The sequence below is a fragment of the Citrus clementina genome, unplaced genomic scaffold (genome assembly GCF_000493195.1).
Source record: "Citrus clementina cultivar Clemenules unplaced genomic scaffold, Citrus_clementina_v1.0 scaffold_4, whole genome shotgun sequence".
NCBI classification, from domain to species: Eukaryota; Viridiplantae; Streptophyta; class Magnoliopsida; order Sapindales; family Rutaceae; genus Citrus; species Citrus x clementina.
This window is the reverse complement of record NW_006262274.1, coordinates 17,205,905-17,218,792: the sequence shown is the minus strand read 5'-3', so window position 1 is coordinate 17,218,792 and position 12,888 is coordinate 17,205,905. Positions and strand designations below refer to the sequence as shown.

General features: G+C 32.9%; 2 protein-coding genes across 2 annotated transcripts; one reads left to right on the top strand and one right to left on the bottom strand.

Annotated features, from left to right (window-relative positions):
• Positions 1–932: 932 nt before the first annotated feature.
• On the top strand, positions 933–3,054 carry LOC18043289 (B3 domain-containing protein Os04g0386900). The gene is made up of 3 exons (XM_006437286.2): positions 933–973; positions 2,043–2,228; positions 2,547–3,054. Exons 1-3 carry the CDS (start codon positions 971–973, stop codon positions 2,859–2,861), a joined length of 504 nt encoding a protein of 167 aa, XP_006437349.2. The 5' UTR covers positions 933–970; the 3' UTR covers positions 2,862–3,054.
• A 585-nt stretch (positions 3,055–3,639) lies between these two features.
• LOC18043287 (protein NUCLEAR FUSION DEFECTIVE 4) lies at positions 3,640–7,327 on the bottom strand. Its single transcript, XM_006437284.2, has 3 exons — positions 7,019–7,327; positions 4,567–5,459; positions 3,640–4,174 (listed from the first exon to the last, which is right to left on the bottom strand). Exons 1-3 carry the CDS (start codon positions 7,325–7,327, stop codon positions 3,700–3,702), a joined length of 1,677 nt encoding a protein of 558 aa, XP_006437347.1. The 3' UTR covers positions 3,640–3,699.
• Positions 7,328–12,888: the final 5,561 nt, after the last annotated feature.

The following is a 12,888-nucleotide window of genomic DNA, read 5'->3' as shown; positions in this document are numbered from 1 at the left end:
TGAACAGACATGATCTGAAATCCTGGAACTAAGATCTGGGTCATGTATTGTCTACAGAGTCTTCAATAGAAAGTTGACACTTTCTCAACTTCACGTAAGAGCAGAAGGTTTCTGGTGTGTTTCAGTTTGATATTTTTACTCATTTAATTGTGATACTCAAACTAATCAAAGTTAGCTTCGGTCTTTTGGATAAGTTAATTCTGAATTTCTGAGATTACTTCAAATTTAAAGCATGTGTGGCAGAATAGATCGGCTGCTTTCAGTTTCATGTATTATATATATCTTTCATGCATCTACTTGCTAAGTTCTCTACTTCTGTTGAAGCAAACTGTCACAAAATCTAGCATATGCTTGGCATAATTTTCAGTTTCCGTATGCTCATCTTCCCTCGGTAAATTGCTGGGTTCAAATTGATGAGAATTTGATGATGATATTGCAGTTTGTTGATCTCAAGAATGCTGACTAACCCAAGCATATATATTGTAAATATTGTTATGGTCTTTGTGTCTTGTTATCATTTGTTTATTGTTCAAAGCCAATTATTTTTTTCAAATACGTCACATGATTCTTATTGTACAAAATTTGCAGTGCATATGCTTCAATGCTCTGAGGCTTACACGGCGATCCTATGATATAAACCGTGTAACCGAAAAAAAAAAGGATCAAATTAGCCAGAGACAAATATTGGTAATGCAAGTTCACAACTATCATCCATATATTTATCATAAAAAAGAAAAAAAAAACTGAATTTGGAATTTAATATTTCATTAATATTCATACTTCTTTATCAAGGCATAATAAGAAAAAAATTGTGGGTTATGGGAATGGATTTTCAATTTTGGGCCCCAAGAAGCCCATAAACCCATTCAAATTTACGGCTCTCTTATCCATTAAATAAAAAACCCGCCAATAGCCTCTGCTTGGTCTCTCACGGGGACTGACAGGCTCACGGTTGCGTACAGAGAAAGCCATGGTATCATTTCTTTTTGCTTCTTTTAGTATTGTTATTATTGTGCTGCATGATATATTTTTGCTTAATATTTATATAAAAATATTTGGAAGCAGTGTGATTTTGGATCAAAATGCCGTGATTTTGCAACCAAAAGAGCTTAAATTTTTAAAATGAAAAATGTGAGTTTTTGAAGTTATCACCATGCTTGGTTGAGATCTAGATTCTAATGTGAATGGTGGGGTTCATAGCAGAACTGGGATTATTTTTCTTTTTTTTTTCGTATTTCTTTAAAAGCAATTTCAATTAGCTAGAAATGTTTTTGTATCTAGTTTTCACTTTTTAGTGGCTGGCTGAAATAGGCAAAAGTGATTTTTGGGGGTGCCTTTGAGAGAAGTAGTTGATACCTCATTCATCTATTCAAAAAAAAGAAAATAAAGAAAAAAAAAGGGGAAGTGTTTTCTGGATCACAAAGTGTTCAATTTATTTTTCAGTGTAGCATTTCATAAGTGTTTTGGCATAAGCGCTTTAATTGTTTTACCCTAAAAGAAAATACATTTTTTATAAGTTCTTTAATCTTACCATTAAATTTTGTTTTAGGATTTTCGATAACCATACTTAACCAGACCAATATGTATCCTGGTCACTAACAGATCAGTTGTATTATACATAATTATGTATTGTGTTGGCCACTTGTGGAATCAAAAACTAAAACTCTTGGTGCATGAAATAAGCATTAAGTGTTCTGCCAACTCTTAATTTAGTGGATTATTCTTTTTAAGTTGAGAATCAAAGGTTAATTGCTGTATAACGTTTGAGCTTTAGACTACCAGTACATAGAACATTAAGTTGTTGTTTTCCCAGCCGGTAAGGAATGTGTAATGACTACATATTTAGTTGATGCTGCCTTCATTATGATTTCTATTGCTCGTGATACAAGTATGTCATCAGGACATCTTCATGCGTGTTAATTTGTAAGTTTGTTTAATTTTTTATCAACATTTGAAATTTTATGGCCAGTTGTACATGAAACTATTCTTGCGCAACAAATTGGTTCTGGTTTACATAATGATTCAGTACTGAGATCTTGCAGATTGGGGCTGTGGGAAGTTGTTCAGGCAAAGGAATTGAAGATGCCCAGTTGAAGGATCCACAATTTCACACTGCATCAAAGCCTACAGTAATTGAAGTGCAAGGGGATGAGTTTTGGCCATTGTCTGGGAAACCATACTTCAATGTGATTATTTCAAAATCACAATTGAAACCCATGAATCTAATGGTAAATTTAACTCTTTTTTGGTAATTCAGGACTCCAAAAAAATTTGTTTAATAGCACATCATTATACCTAATAAAACTATTGGGCAGCGGTATTCTATTCAGAGAACTTTAGAGTGAGTAATATGTTTGTGGCATTCATTTTTGTTTTTGATTAGCACATATTATTTTGATTTCTGTCAAATTTCTTCTTTCTGTGTGGTTCAAAGTTAGTACACCTTCTCAATGCCCAATTATGTTCCATTTTTCAGAAAATGAGATCAGCTGTTTGTTATAATGCTTACGCTTATTCAACAAAATGTTTCTCTTGCTGTTTATTAGATACTTCCAGCTGAAATGCGCAGAATACTTCCTTCAAAGACGATCCCTGCTTTTCTCGTCTACAAGGGCAAGGAATGGGAGATGGTTTATCTCGGAGAAGATTTTCAAAAACGAAATAAAAGGTTTGGTTCGGAGTGGAAAACATTTGCTATTGACAATAAGCTGAAGGTTGGGGATGCATGTGTATTTGAACTCATGGAGTGCCGCAATGATTGTCTCAAGTTCAGAGTTCAAATTCTCAGAGGTGATATTCCATCTAAATTTGAGGACAACACAAATAGTGAGAATGAAGACACGACTATTATTGTTGGATGAGATCTCCTACGTAGTGACTATTTACTTATTGCATAATTAATCACTTAAAACTATTATGAGTTGAGCATGCTGAACTTCAGTGAGCTTGTTAACAATATGAAATGTAATAACTTTATTTCAGACTTGCTTGTGGATCTGTGATATCTTATCTAATATGATTGTGCATCTGATGTGTTGAAAACAGATTTATCTATCAATTACTCAAACCAGGAAAGACTTGCATAAGTTAAGCAGATCAATCTCATAAAATTTAACTTGTCCTATGTGAAATGTGATTTGGTATCGATCATAAAGTTTATGCGATGGGAGTATTTCTTCATTTGTTTTTGTTTCTGTTTATGTTGTTTTCTATTATTTATAATTGAATCCGAGATTAATTTTTGAGATCTGTGCTGTTTATATGAATTGTATAGAAGTCCCTTAATATTAGGTTAAAATCATGTTGAATCTCTGGAGTTTTCGTAAAACCAATTTTTGAAGTTAATTCATCCGAATTGTTATATAACTAACAACTTCCTTGCAGTGTCCAAAATATTAATGCCATGTTATTTTGCTAAGATTCAAATTGGGACTAGGTATTCATGAGAAAACTTAAAGGTAATCCAAGGAAAATATGTTAACATTTCTTCTACAATAGGGGGTGACTTACAAATTCCTTGCTTGATTCTGTTGTCTGAGTCTATTTCCAGCCTCTCTTTTCCTAGTTATCGTCAAAATCTTTAAATTTCTATGGTCAGAGAGGAACGAGCTTCTCTATTACTTCTGGCTCATTCTATGAACTGAGAATACATCAAATTCCAATGAAAAACTGGAATTGCTTGTTTGTTTTGTATATGACCTAAGAGCATTCTATTTGACATCGGTTCTTTTCAAAACGGTTGTAGGCAAGCCTGGTCCTCAGGAAAAGTATAAAACATGAAATTAGGCCTGATGAGGAAATGAATAACCACCACATAAATGTCTGCATATGGCACTGCCTACCGATGCATACGGTTGCTTCACTTAACAAATTTCCATGTCTTAATTTTCCTGCATGCTCATCATAGACTAGAGCGGCAAGAAGGCCATAGAGGAGAGATCCAATGGGAATGTTGGTGATGAGGATGTTGTGGTTGATGCTGGCACTCTCTGGTCCAAAGAGCTCTGATGTTACTGACACAGCAGTTGAAAAGATAAACCCAGAGCTTAATGCTATCAGAACTGTTGAAGCATTCAGTGCGATCTCGCTACCTGATGCAGTAAGTAAACAGAAAGCCATTGGTGTTGGCAAAACTGCGATTGCTAGCCACCCTGTCCTTGGAAAGTACACCTTGCTGCATTGGTAAGATTTTCAAGCCTCATTTTGTTGTCTTTGAGTTTAAAATATTTGTTTTAAAGCTAGTTGAACATTCAACTCTTTGTAGAAATCTAAAAGAATAAGGAATAAGGACTATTTTCCTCTGGAATTGCCTACGACTTTTGTGGAATATGCCTTTTTACTCTGGTAAATTCAAGTAGCATCAGATTAGAGTTCATTGTTCAAATATGAAAAAATAAAAAAATTGTTTAAGAGCTGCTTCAGATGTCTTTACTCATTGAATTCTAGTGAGGATTACGGACCTTCATGATTGATGAACAACTATGAGAGTAAAGCCTCTGTTAACGTAAAATGCCTGTAATTATGCACCAAAATTATGTATACAATTTTCTGTAGATAGATACATACTTACGCAGGTAATCTGGAGCTGCTGAGAGCAAACGACCAAAGAACGAGCATGTGGAATAAAGTGTGACAAGAGACTTAAGCTTGGAGCGGTATCCTAGTGATTGTGCTATCTGTCCTAAGTTATTAGTGTAAACCAGTCCCATTGTTCCTGCACAAAAATATGCTGCATAATAAAGCCAGAAATCCAGTTTTTTCAGTAGCAATCCTGCCGAGTGTTCTTCACCTAGCATTGTTAGCCTATCTTTCTCCAGCGCCTTCCCAAAACATTTGAAATACCTTTCTTTGTCAATTACACGATGTGGACTGCCATTTAAGGCTTTACTTTGCTCTTTTAATTCATTATCTGTATCAACATCATCAGTGTCAACCAAATTGAAGCTTAAGAAATCATAAAAAATGCTCATTTGCATGGCTCGATAAGCCCAGTTCTTAGCGTAGACAACTCCAGGCAAACATAGGGGTAGGAATAAGAGAATTACAGCACCCATGACGAGAATTCGTGCTGTTAATAGTGTAGAAGATACTGAGTGTAGGAGGATAAGATATAGACCAGTTAAAACAGCTAAAATATTGAGAACAAGAAAAATGAAGGAGTCATGACGAATATCATCAGCAGAGAGTTGCTGCTGAGGAGGTTGATGAAGTATTGGGATGAGTGCCAAACAGGACGTGATAAGAGGCACAACGGCATTCAAGAATAGATAGACTGTATCGTCTTCTGGGTCTATTGCTTTGGCAATGAAAGTGTAGAGAGCAGCACTTACACCATTATAACTGATGGTGAGGGACAATGCAAAAGCCCGATTAGTTGGAAAATTCCGGATGCATAAAACATAGCATACTGTGTTGAACCAGCAGATGCTACAACCTGCCATTAGGCAGAGTAGAAATACCTGCCAAGGAATTCAAGTTAGCACCATCATCAAGGTACATTGAGTTGAAAAAAGTGAGCTAAGCAAGCAGAAGTACTAACAAAACCAAGGTTTTACCCCCTTTTCCTCTTACTTTGATATTAGTCTACGTATTGTAGATTTGTTAGTTTTAGTTATTTCTCGAGTCATAAGAATAGAATAAAATGAAAGATGTACAATGGATATACCAGACTGGGCATATTTTTACTATCATAGTTGATGGAGGTATACAATATGTTATGGCCACAAATGACAGATGCCTTAGTTAATGGGTATTATAGGCTATACATAAGAAGAGAAAGAAAGGGGGGGGGGGGGGGGGGTAAAAAAGGAAAAAACTAATCTCATTTCGATAGGATTTGAGATAATCTCTAGCTATGTGTAATGCATGTTCTTATCTGAGTGCAAATAAAACCTAGAACCTCTGAATCTACAGTTCTTTTCACAGTCATCTTTTGCTAGAAGAGCAATTATCTCCTTTTGAATGTTGTTTTTACCAGTTGCCAAGGAAACCAATTGATATCAAGTTATAGGTGAAGAGAAGGAAGTGGTTTTGCTTTAAGAATGGTTGATTCGGAGTTAGCTTGGAACTTGTAAAGTTTCAAATAAAATTTTTAAATGGGGGCTTTGGCTTTCAATCCTCATCTGTACGCCAAACTGCAGTTAGTTTGTATGATCTTATTATTGAAAAGATAATTGTGATTGGTGCCAACAGGGATCAGAAAATCAGGTCAAAGAAAATTGATAGTTGCTATCATGTCACATTCCAATCAAAATCAGCTAGTTCATGCCAAAATCATTAAAGAATCAAATATAATTTTGAATTAGTAGTTGTTAAATTAGGAGCCTAACCCATTTTTAATTTTCAATGATGACAACCAAATCGAAAAATTTGATTCTACAATTGTTCCAACTTTACCTACCAGTAGGTCCCCTACTAACAGACTGAGATGTATTTGTTTTACTTACCAATAACTAATTGACAATTACACTTTGCTTAGATCAATTAATCAAGATTTAGATGTCTAAAAATAAAACAAAAAACAAAGCACGATTATGTTTATACATGAAAGGAGGTGTTGTTTGTTTTTGAGTAAGAAACAAGTTCACTAGCTAATTTCCCAAGCACCCCCATCATTTTTCTCCCCTAGAAAGTAGATAACCAAATTCTTAAAAAAATAATATAACAAGATAACAAATGGAAGCAAAAACAAACTTTTTGTTTTCGTTTTGTGTTTGAAGAGAATCACCACCACCAACCTCAAAGAGAAAATGGAAAACAAAAATAAAATAAAATGTACTGCATAGAAAAGCATCACAACATGTTCATAATTTTTTAGAAAAGAAACATAACGTGCTCATAATTTTGCTTGTTTCATGCATGCCAAAAGTACAGTAAACGCTTTCATAATTATTCTTTCATTAAACAAAAGAAAAAAGAAAAAAAGAAAAAATGGAAACAAACAAACCCATTTCACAATAATACGCGAAAAAACTAAAGAAATAGAGAAAAAGAAAGAGAGATTGAAGGGAAGACTAACCATAAAATAAGGCAAAACGATGAGTTTTTGAATGACAAGCCACTGAAGGCCATAACCAAACAGTCCCATGAAAGTAGCAATAAACATGACAATCCACGAAGGAAAATGCATTAGGCAAACTCCACAACACCATCCAAGAGCTTTGCCCATATCTGAAGCAACTGACAAATAATTTAGCTGAACCTGCGATATCCCAAGAACAGATTTTAGTGTCGACGAATACGTAGAGAAGTCGAAATTCGTCCCTGTAAATGCTTGTATCCATGTTGTTGCTATTATTATCATCCATTTTCTTGACTGCCCTACCATTGCCAAATGCCAAATGCCAGAGCCTATATATATTATGATATTTAATTCTCCCCAGAATAGAAAAAACGAAGAAGAAAATATCAAAGAAAGAATGACAAAAGAAAATGAGATAGAGTGTGAGAGATAATCCAGGGAATTAGAAGCAATATGCTTAGCTTGTTGCCTAGATTTCTGTTGTGTTTGGTGTAAGTTTTTGTTTATTTCGAGAGAGTGGAAGCTTTTATATTTGTGGGGTTTACTTTAAATGTTTTCTTTGGTTATGATAAAATATAACTGCACAATTGATTGGGGAATGGAAGCTGAGATGGCACTGTGCTGTTTATTTGAACGTTGGGTAAGTAGTTCTTCTAGTTCATATATTTTTAGTAAGGGATTAGTTTTCTTAGTTCCCAAGAGGATTAGAGGAGCAATTGATAAGGTTAAGAGACTTAATTTCAATTTTATCATAAGTAATTGATAAAGTTAAGAGACTCAATTTTAATTTTGTCATATAAAATTTACAGGAAAATAATAGTCTCGTCGAATGAAAATCTCAATATAGCTTCGACTGATGTAAACAAGTATTTTAAGACTTTTTCTCGTTAGGGTTTGACTCGGTGAGAGCATCATTACTCAACCTAATGTAATATTTGTTGTTTATTTGAACGTTAGGCAAGTAGTTCTTCTAGTTCATATATTTTTAGTAAGAGATTAGTTTTCTTGGTTCCCAAGAGGATTAGATGAGCAATTGATAAGGTTAAGAGACTTAATTTCAATTTTATCATAAGTAATTGATAAGGTTAAGAGACTCAATTTTAATTTTATCATATAAATTTTTCAGGAAAATGATAGTCTCATCAAATGAAAATCTCAATATAGCTTCGAATAATGTAAACAAGTATTTTAAGACTTTTTCTCATTGGGGTTTGACTCGGTGAGAGCATCATTACTCAACCTAATGTAATATTTGCGACAAGAGATTTTAACGTACGTATATCTTTTGAGAAGAAAATTCAGTTGCATATTTTATTAAAATTTGAGATTATCTTGCCCTAATATTATGTAGACTGTGGTAATCTAGCAGAGTGGACTTCTTGATGTTAAAAATAAAAGATTTCCTTTTTTTTCAAGTATTTTAAAAGATAAATTTTGACATAACCAAATAGGATAATTTTTAAAAACCTCCCCTAAAGTTTGAGGTTGTTGCAAGTAAATAGTCAAAATCATTTTATTTGTAAAAAGTGCCTACCATCAAATAAATTTTTCATTAACTATTAGTTTACTTTGAAATAAAAGTGTTTGGTGACAATTTATAGACTGATAAAACTATAAAAAAAAAAAGTGAGATTCTTGGTGTGAAAGTTACAGCTCCATTTTTTAACATTTTTGCCCTCACCAATTCTAAAAATTTACAATGTCATAAGTACATAAAATGACTAATTTACCATCTCTAAATTACTAATATTTCCTTAAAATCTTAAAAAAAGATAAAATTACAAACTTAATATATATATATATAGTTATTTTCCATTATGACCATTGCAATCGAACAATCATACAACAAGCTTAGTACCTATTTAAAAGCTTGTATAGTAATTAAAGCTCACATTTAGGACTGACGAATAGTTTGCATTTCTCATCTTAATGAATTCTAGAAGCTCAAATGGAGCAAGTACTAGCAGGAACAACAAAAGTCTTACAAGGTAGAGATTTGAGGCAAATGAAAATCTGATAAAGTTCACAAACAAAATGAGTGGATGAAAAGTTCGTGCTGCTGTGAGCATATCAAACTTTGAAGATAATCCTAACAAGTTATTCTACTGTTGCATTTTCAATAAGTGTGCCTATTTCAGGTAGTGGTATCCATCACTAACTGATCTTAATAATATCGCATTACCTGAAGGTCTTTAAGTGGATAGAGGCCATAGAGGCAATGTAGATAGTTAACAACAAATGCATGTAATGCTTGAAGACATTTTAAAAGAGGAGGTTGCTGAGGTTAAGAGAATGGTGAACAAGTTTGAAACTGGTAGACTAAAATATAATGTAATGAAGTAATAATGTATGGCAATTTCATTTTTCTATTTTTATGTGCTGCTATGTTCTTCTGTTGCCTTAAGTGAATAAGTTGTGTGTATGTAGAGAAGGTGCAATGTAGGTCATGACTATAGCTAGAGCTTAAATATAGAACACATGCAAGGCTTTTGTGTAACTAGTGCTTAACTGTTTAACCTATACAAAATTTTTGCATATCTAAAACTTAAATGAAAACAATGCTTAATTTACAGCAAAATGCAAGTATAAATGCTTATTATATAAAATATAGCACATATCTAAGAGAAAAGCCAGTGCACATGAACTAAATACATATGTAACTAATTAACACAAGCAAATCCATTTTTGTTAAACATATTTAAAAATAAGTCAAGCTTATTATATAATATATATTGATTGCAAATTAATGGCAACAACATTATAACTAGTATTTATCAATATCATTATCATTAAAGATAATATACATGCAAAAGCTAAATCCAGTCATATTCATTCTTTCAAATGAAACTATCAATATCATCCCAGCATTAATATAATAGTAGTAGTATCAGTTTTGGCCACTCTAAGTAGTCTTCAGACATGAGGCAAGAACTACATTTAGTATTTGCAAACTTCTATTAAGTTTGCAATAGTTAACCATGTAAGCTTAAGACACTATTTGTCTACATAAAGATAATGGATTAAAATTTTACAAAAGACACAGGCCTCAAATATAGAGTCAGTCTGAGCAAAAGATGATACACCATCTCAAAAGTCAGGCCCTTCCAAAAAGTGTTGTATTATCTAATCTCTTAAAATAATTAGTTAGTAGGATTAAATAGCTCTGTGTATCTTTATCATTACGCCATTAATTAATCTGACATATGCTAGATTTGGGGTGGACAAATAATCTTATCTCAACTCGATCTGAATCCAAAACATTAGAACCAGATCAGATTATTTACCCAATACGATCAGATGACATTTTAGCCAACCTAATCAGATCGTCTAAAAAACATAAAACTAAATAAAATATAAAATGAATTAATGAAATTGAAACACACAGTCACACACACATCATGTCTTTTTCATTTTTATTGTCTCTCATCTTTTTCACTGAATCACAGCCTCACCCTCACAGTCACATCTTTACGGTTTCACACACACACACACACATCGTAAAAGCAGAGCGACAGCCAGCAACACATCACTAGCCACCAACGCAGATGCAGCGCAACTTACAGATACAGACACAACCACTGACATAGCCCACAGTCACCATCGACTGCATTTGTTGGTCCACGATCAGATCTGCTGCTTCACACCTCTACCATTACCAAGTTCCTCCAAGTTCCACTTTAACTCGGCAACCCAAATTTTGTCTTTTGAAAGTTTGATGGTATATAGTAATAATATATTATATAAATGTTAATAATGAAATCGTGAAAATTCATAGATGGGAGCGATGAAGAAAATGCAAGTAGTATGGTTTTTGCTAGGAGTCAAGATGCTTGTAGAAGGACAATTACTAAAATTATTATTATGGTTGAGTTGCTGCTTAGTTTTATGGATAACAAAAGATTTAGACATTTCTACATTGTAGTTGTTTCACAATTTGTTATGCCATCTCGAAGAACTATTAGTAGGAAGTTATGATTTGTTTTTAGAATAAAAGACAATATTTAAGAGTTTGATTTGTAAGAATAAGTAGCGAATGTCTCTTACAACTGATATATGAACTTTTGTTGAAAACATGAGTTGCATGGTGATCACAACTCATTTTATTGACAGCGACTGGTGTTGAATAAGAAATTATTAGTTTTAGTGCAATTGAAGATCATAAGGGAAAATGATTGATAAAAAGATTGAGGCATGTTTCCAAGACTAGGGAATAAAGAATTTATTTACAATAACTATTGATAATGCCTCTCTAAAAGATGTTGTTGTTAGTATGTGAATACACAATTGCTTGCTTGAAACATGAAAAGTATATGCACGTGCATTATTGTGCACATATTTTGAATTTGATTGTTATTTCAGAGTTAAGTTGAGTTGTGTGCTAGTGTTGCTCTTATTCGAAATGCTGTGAAATATATGAGATCTTCCACCACAAGGTTGCAGAAATTTAAACAATGTATTGAGCAAGTGAAATGTTTGAAGGAAACTGTCATTTTGAATTGTCTTCTAGGTGGAATTCCACCCAGTTGTTGTTGATGATTGCCTTGAAATTTCAAGCTGCATTTGATAAAATGGTATATTTATGAGGTATACTTTCTTAAGAAAAAATAATAAAATAAAGGTGGGCTCGTCTGGACTTGAGGATTAGGAAAGTGCTGAACAAATTGTGAAGTTTTTAAATGTATTTTAAATGATGTCACATTGTTGTTTTCTGCTTCTTTGAGTGTGACTTTTAATCTTTATTATGATACAATTGCTTGATTGAGAGTATCCTTGGGGGATTTTTATGGCTTCGCGTATGAGAAACAAGTTTGATAATTATTGGGAATCCACAAGAAAGATAAACAAAGTATTAATTGTTGCCTTCATTCTTAATCCACGAGCTAAAATAGACTTTACGAAATATATTTTTGAGATTATTTTTTACAATGATAGTTCAAAAATTGAAGAAATGACCAAAGTAGTGAAAAACTTGTTGAATGAGCTTTATAATACATATCATACAATGTGCTCCATGCCATCGATTTGTAGTGAGAGTGTTCTTAGTAGCAGTTATAGTGGTACACATTCTTCTCCATCTATTACAATTGAGGTTAGTTTAGTAGAGGTTGCTAATGGTAAAGATGATGACACTCTCCAAATTGATTGCCCTTGCTTTGGATATACTAAGAACGTTTGTGTTCAGAATGAAGGTAAAAAAGTAGCATCTGAGGTGGAAAAATACTTATTTAATGCAGTTGAAGTTCTTAGCAATCTTAAACTCAATGTTTTATTTTAGTGAAAAGTGAATAGATCGAAGTATCCAATATTAGAGAATATTGCAAGGGATGTCCTCGCTATTCTAATATCCATGGTGGTGTTTGAGTATACTTTTAGCAATGTGTGTCGTGTTATTAATGAGTGTAAGAGTTCTTTGATTCATTTTATTATTAAGGCATTGATATGTACCAAAAATTGGTTGTAATCTAATTTTTTTGCCAATTTTGTCTAGAACTTTCAAAAGAGATTAAGAAGCAGATGTTTCATATGAAGCTGCAAGAACGTATCATTTTTCTCGTAAATTAAGTACATAATATATTTAAAATGTATTATAACTTCATAAGTAATATTGACATGTACTTAAGTTACTCATTAACTTCAAATTTTTTTTTTGGGCGTTGTAAAGAGTTTGTAAGATCACAAGCTTCAACGGTTTCAATAACGAGTGTTAACATTAGCATTATTGATATTTGAAAGGTTATTCTTAATAGATATTATTTTTCATGTTATACTTTTAGGTTGTAATTTAAACTATAACTGCAGTTGTTATAGTTTTGAGTTTTAAGTCTAATTCTAATTCTAATACTGTAATTATTTTAATTATGAAAGTT

What these genes read in the sequence shown, in the direction of transcription:
- LOC18043287 (XM_006437284.2), bottom strand. Translation starts at nt 7,327, where the DNA reads ATGGTAGGGCAGTCAAGAAAATGGATGATAATAATAGCAACAACATGG. An exon ending in TCGTTTTGCCTTATTTTATG is followed by an intron (nt 5,460 to 7,018) that starts GTTAGTCTTCCC and finishes ATTCCTTGGCAG; the next exon opens with GTATTTCTACTCTGCCTAAT. An exon ending in GCTCCAGATTACCTGCGTAA is followed by an intron (nt 4,175 to 4,566) that starts GTATGTATCTAT and finishes TTACCAATGCAG; the next exon opens with CAAGGTGTACTTTCCAAGGA.
- LOC18043289 (XM_006437286.2), top strand. An exon ending in TGAAACCCATGAATCTAATG is followed by an intron (nt 2,229 to 2,546) that starts GTAAATTTAACT and finishes GCTGTTTATTAG; the next exon opens with ATACTTCCAGCTGAAATGCG.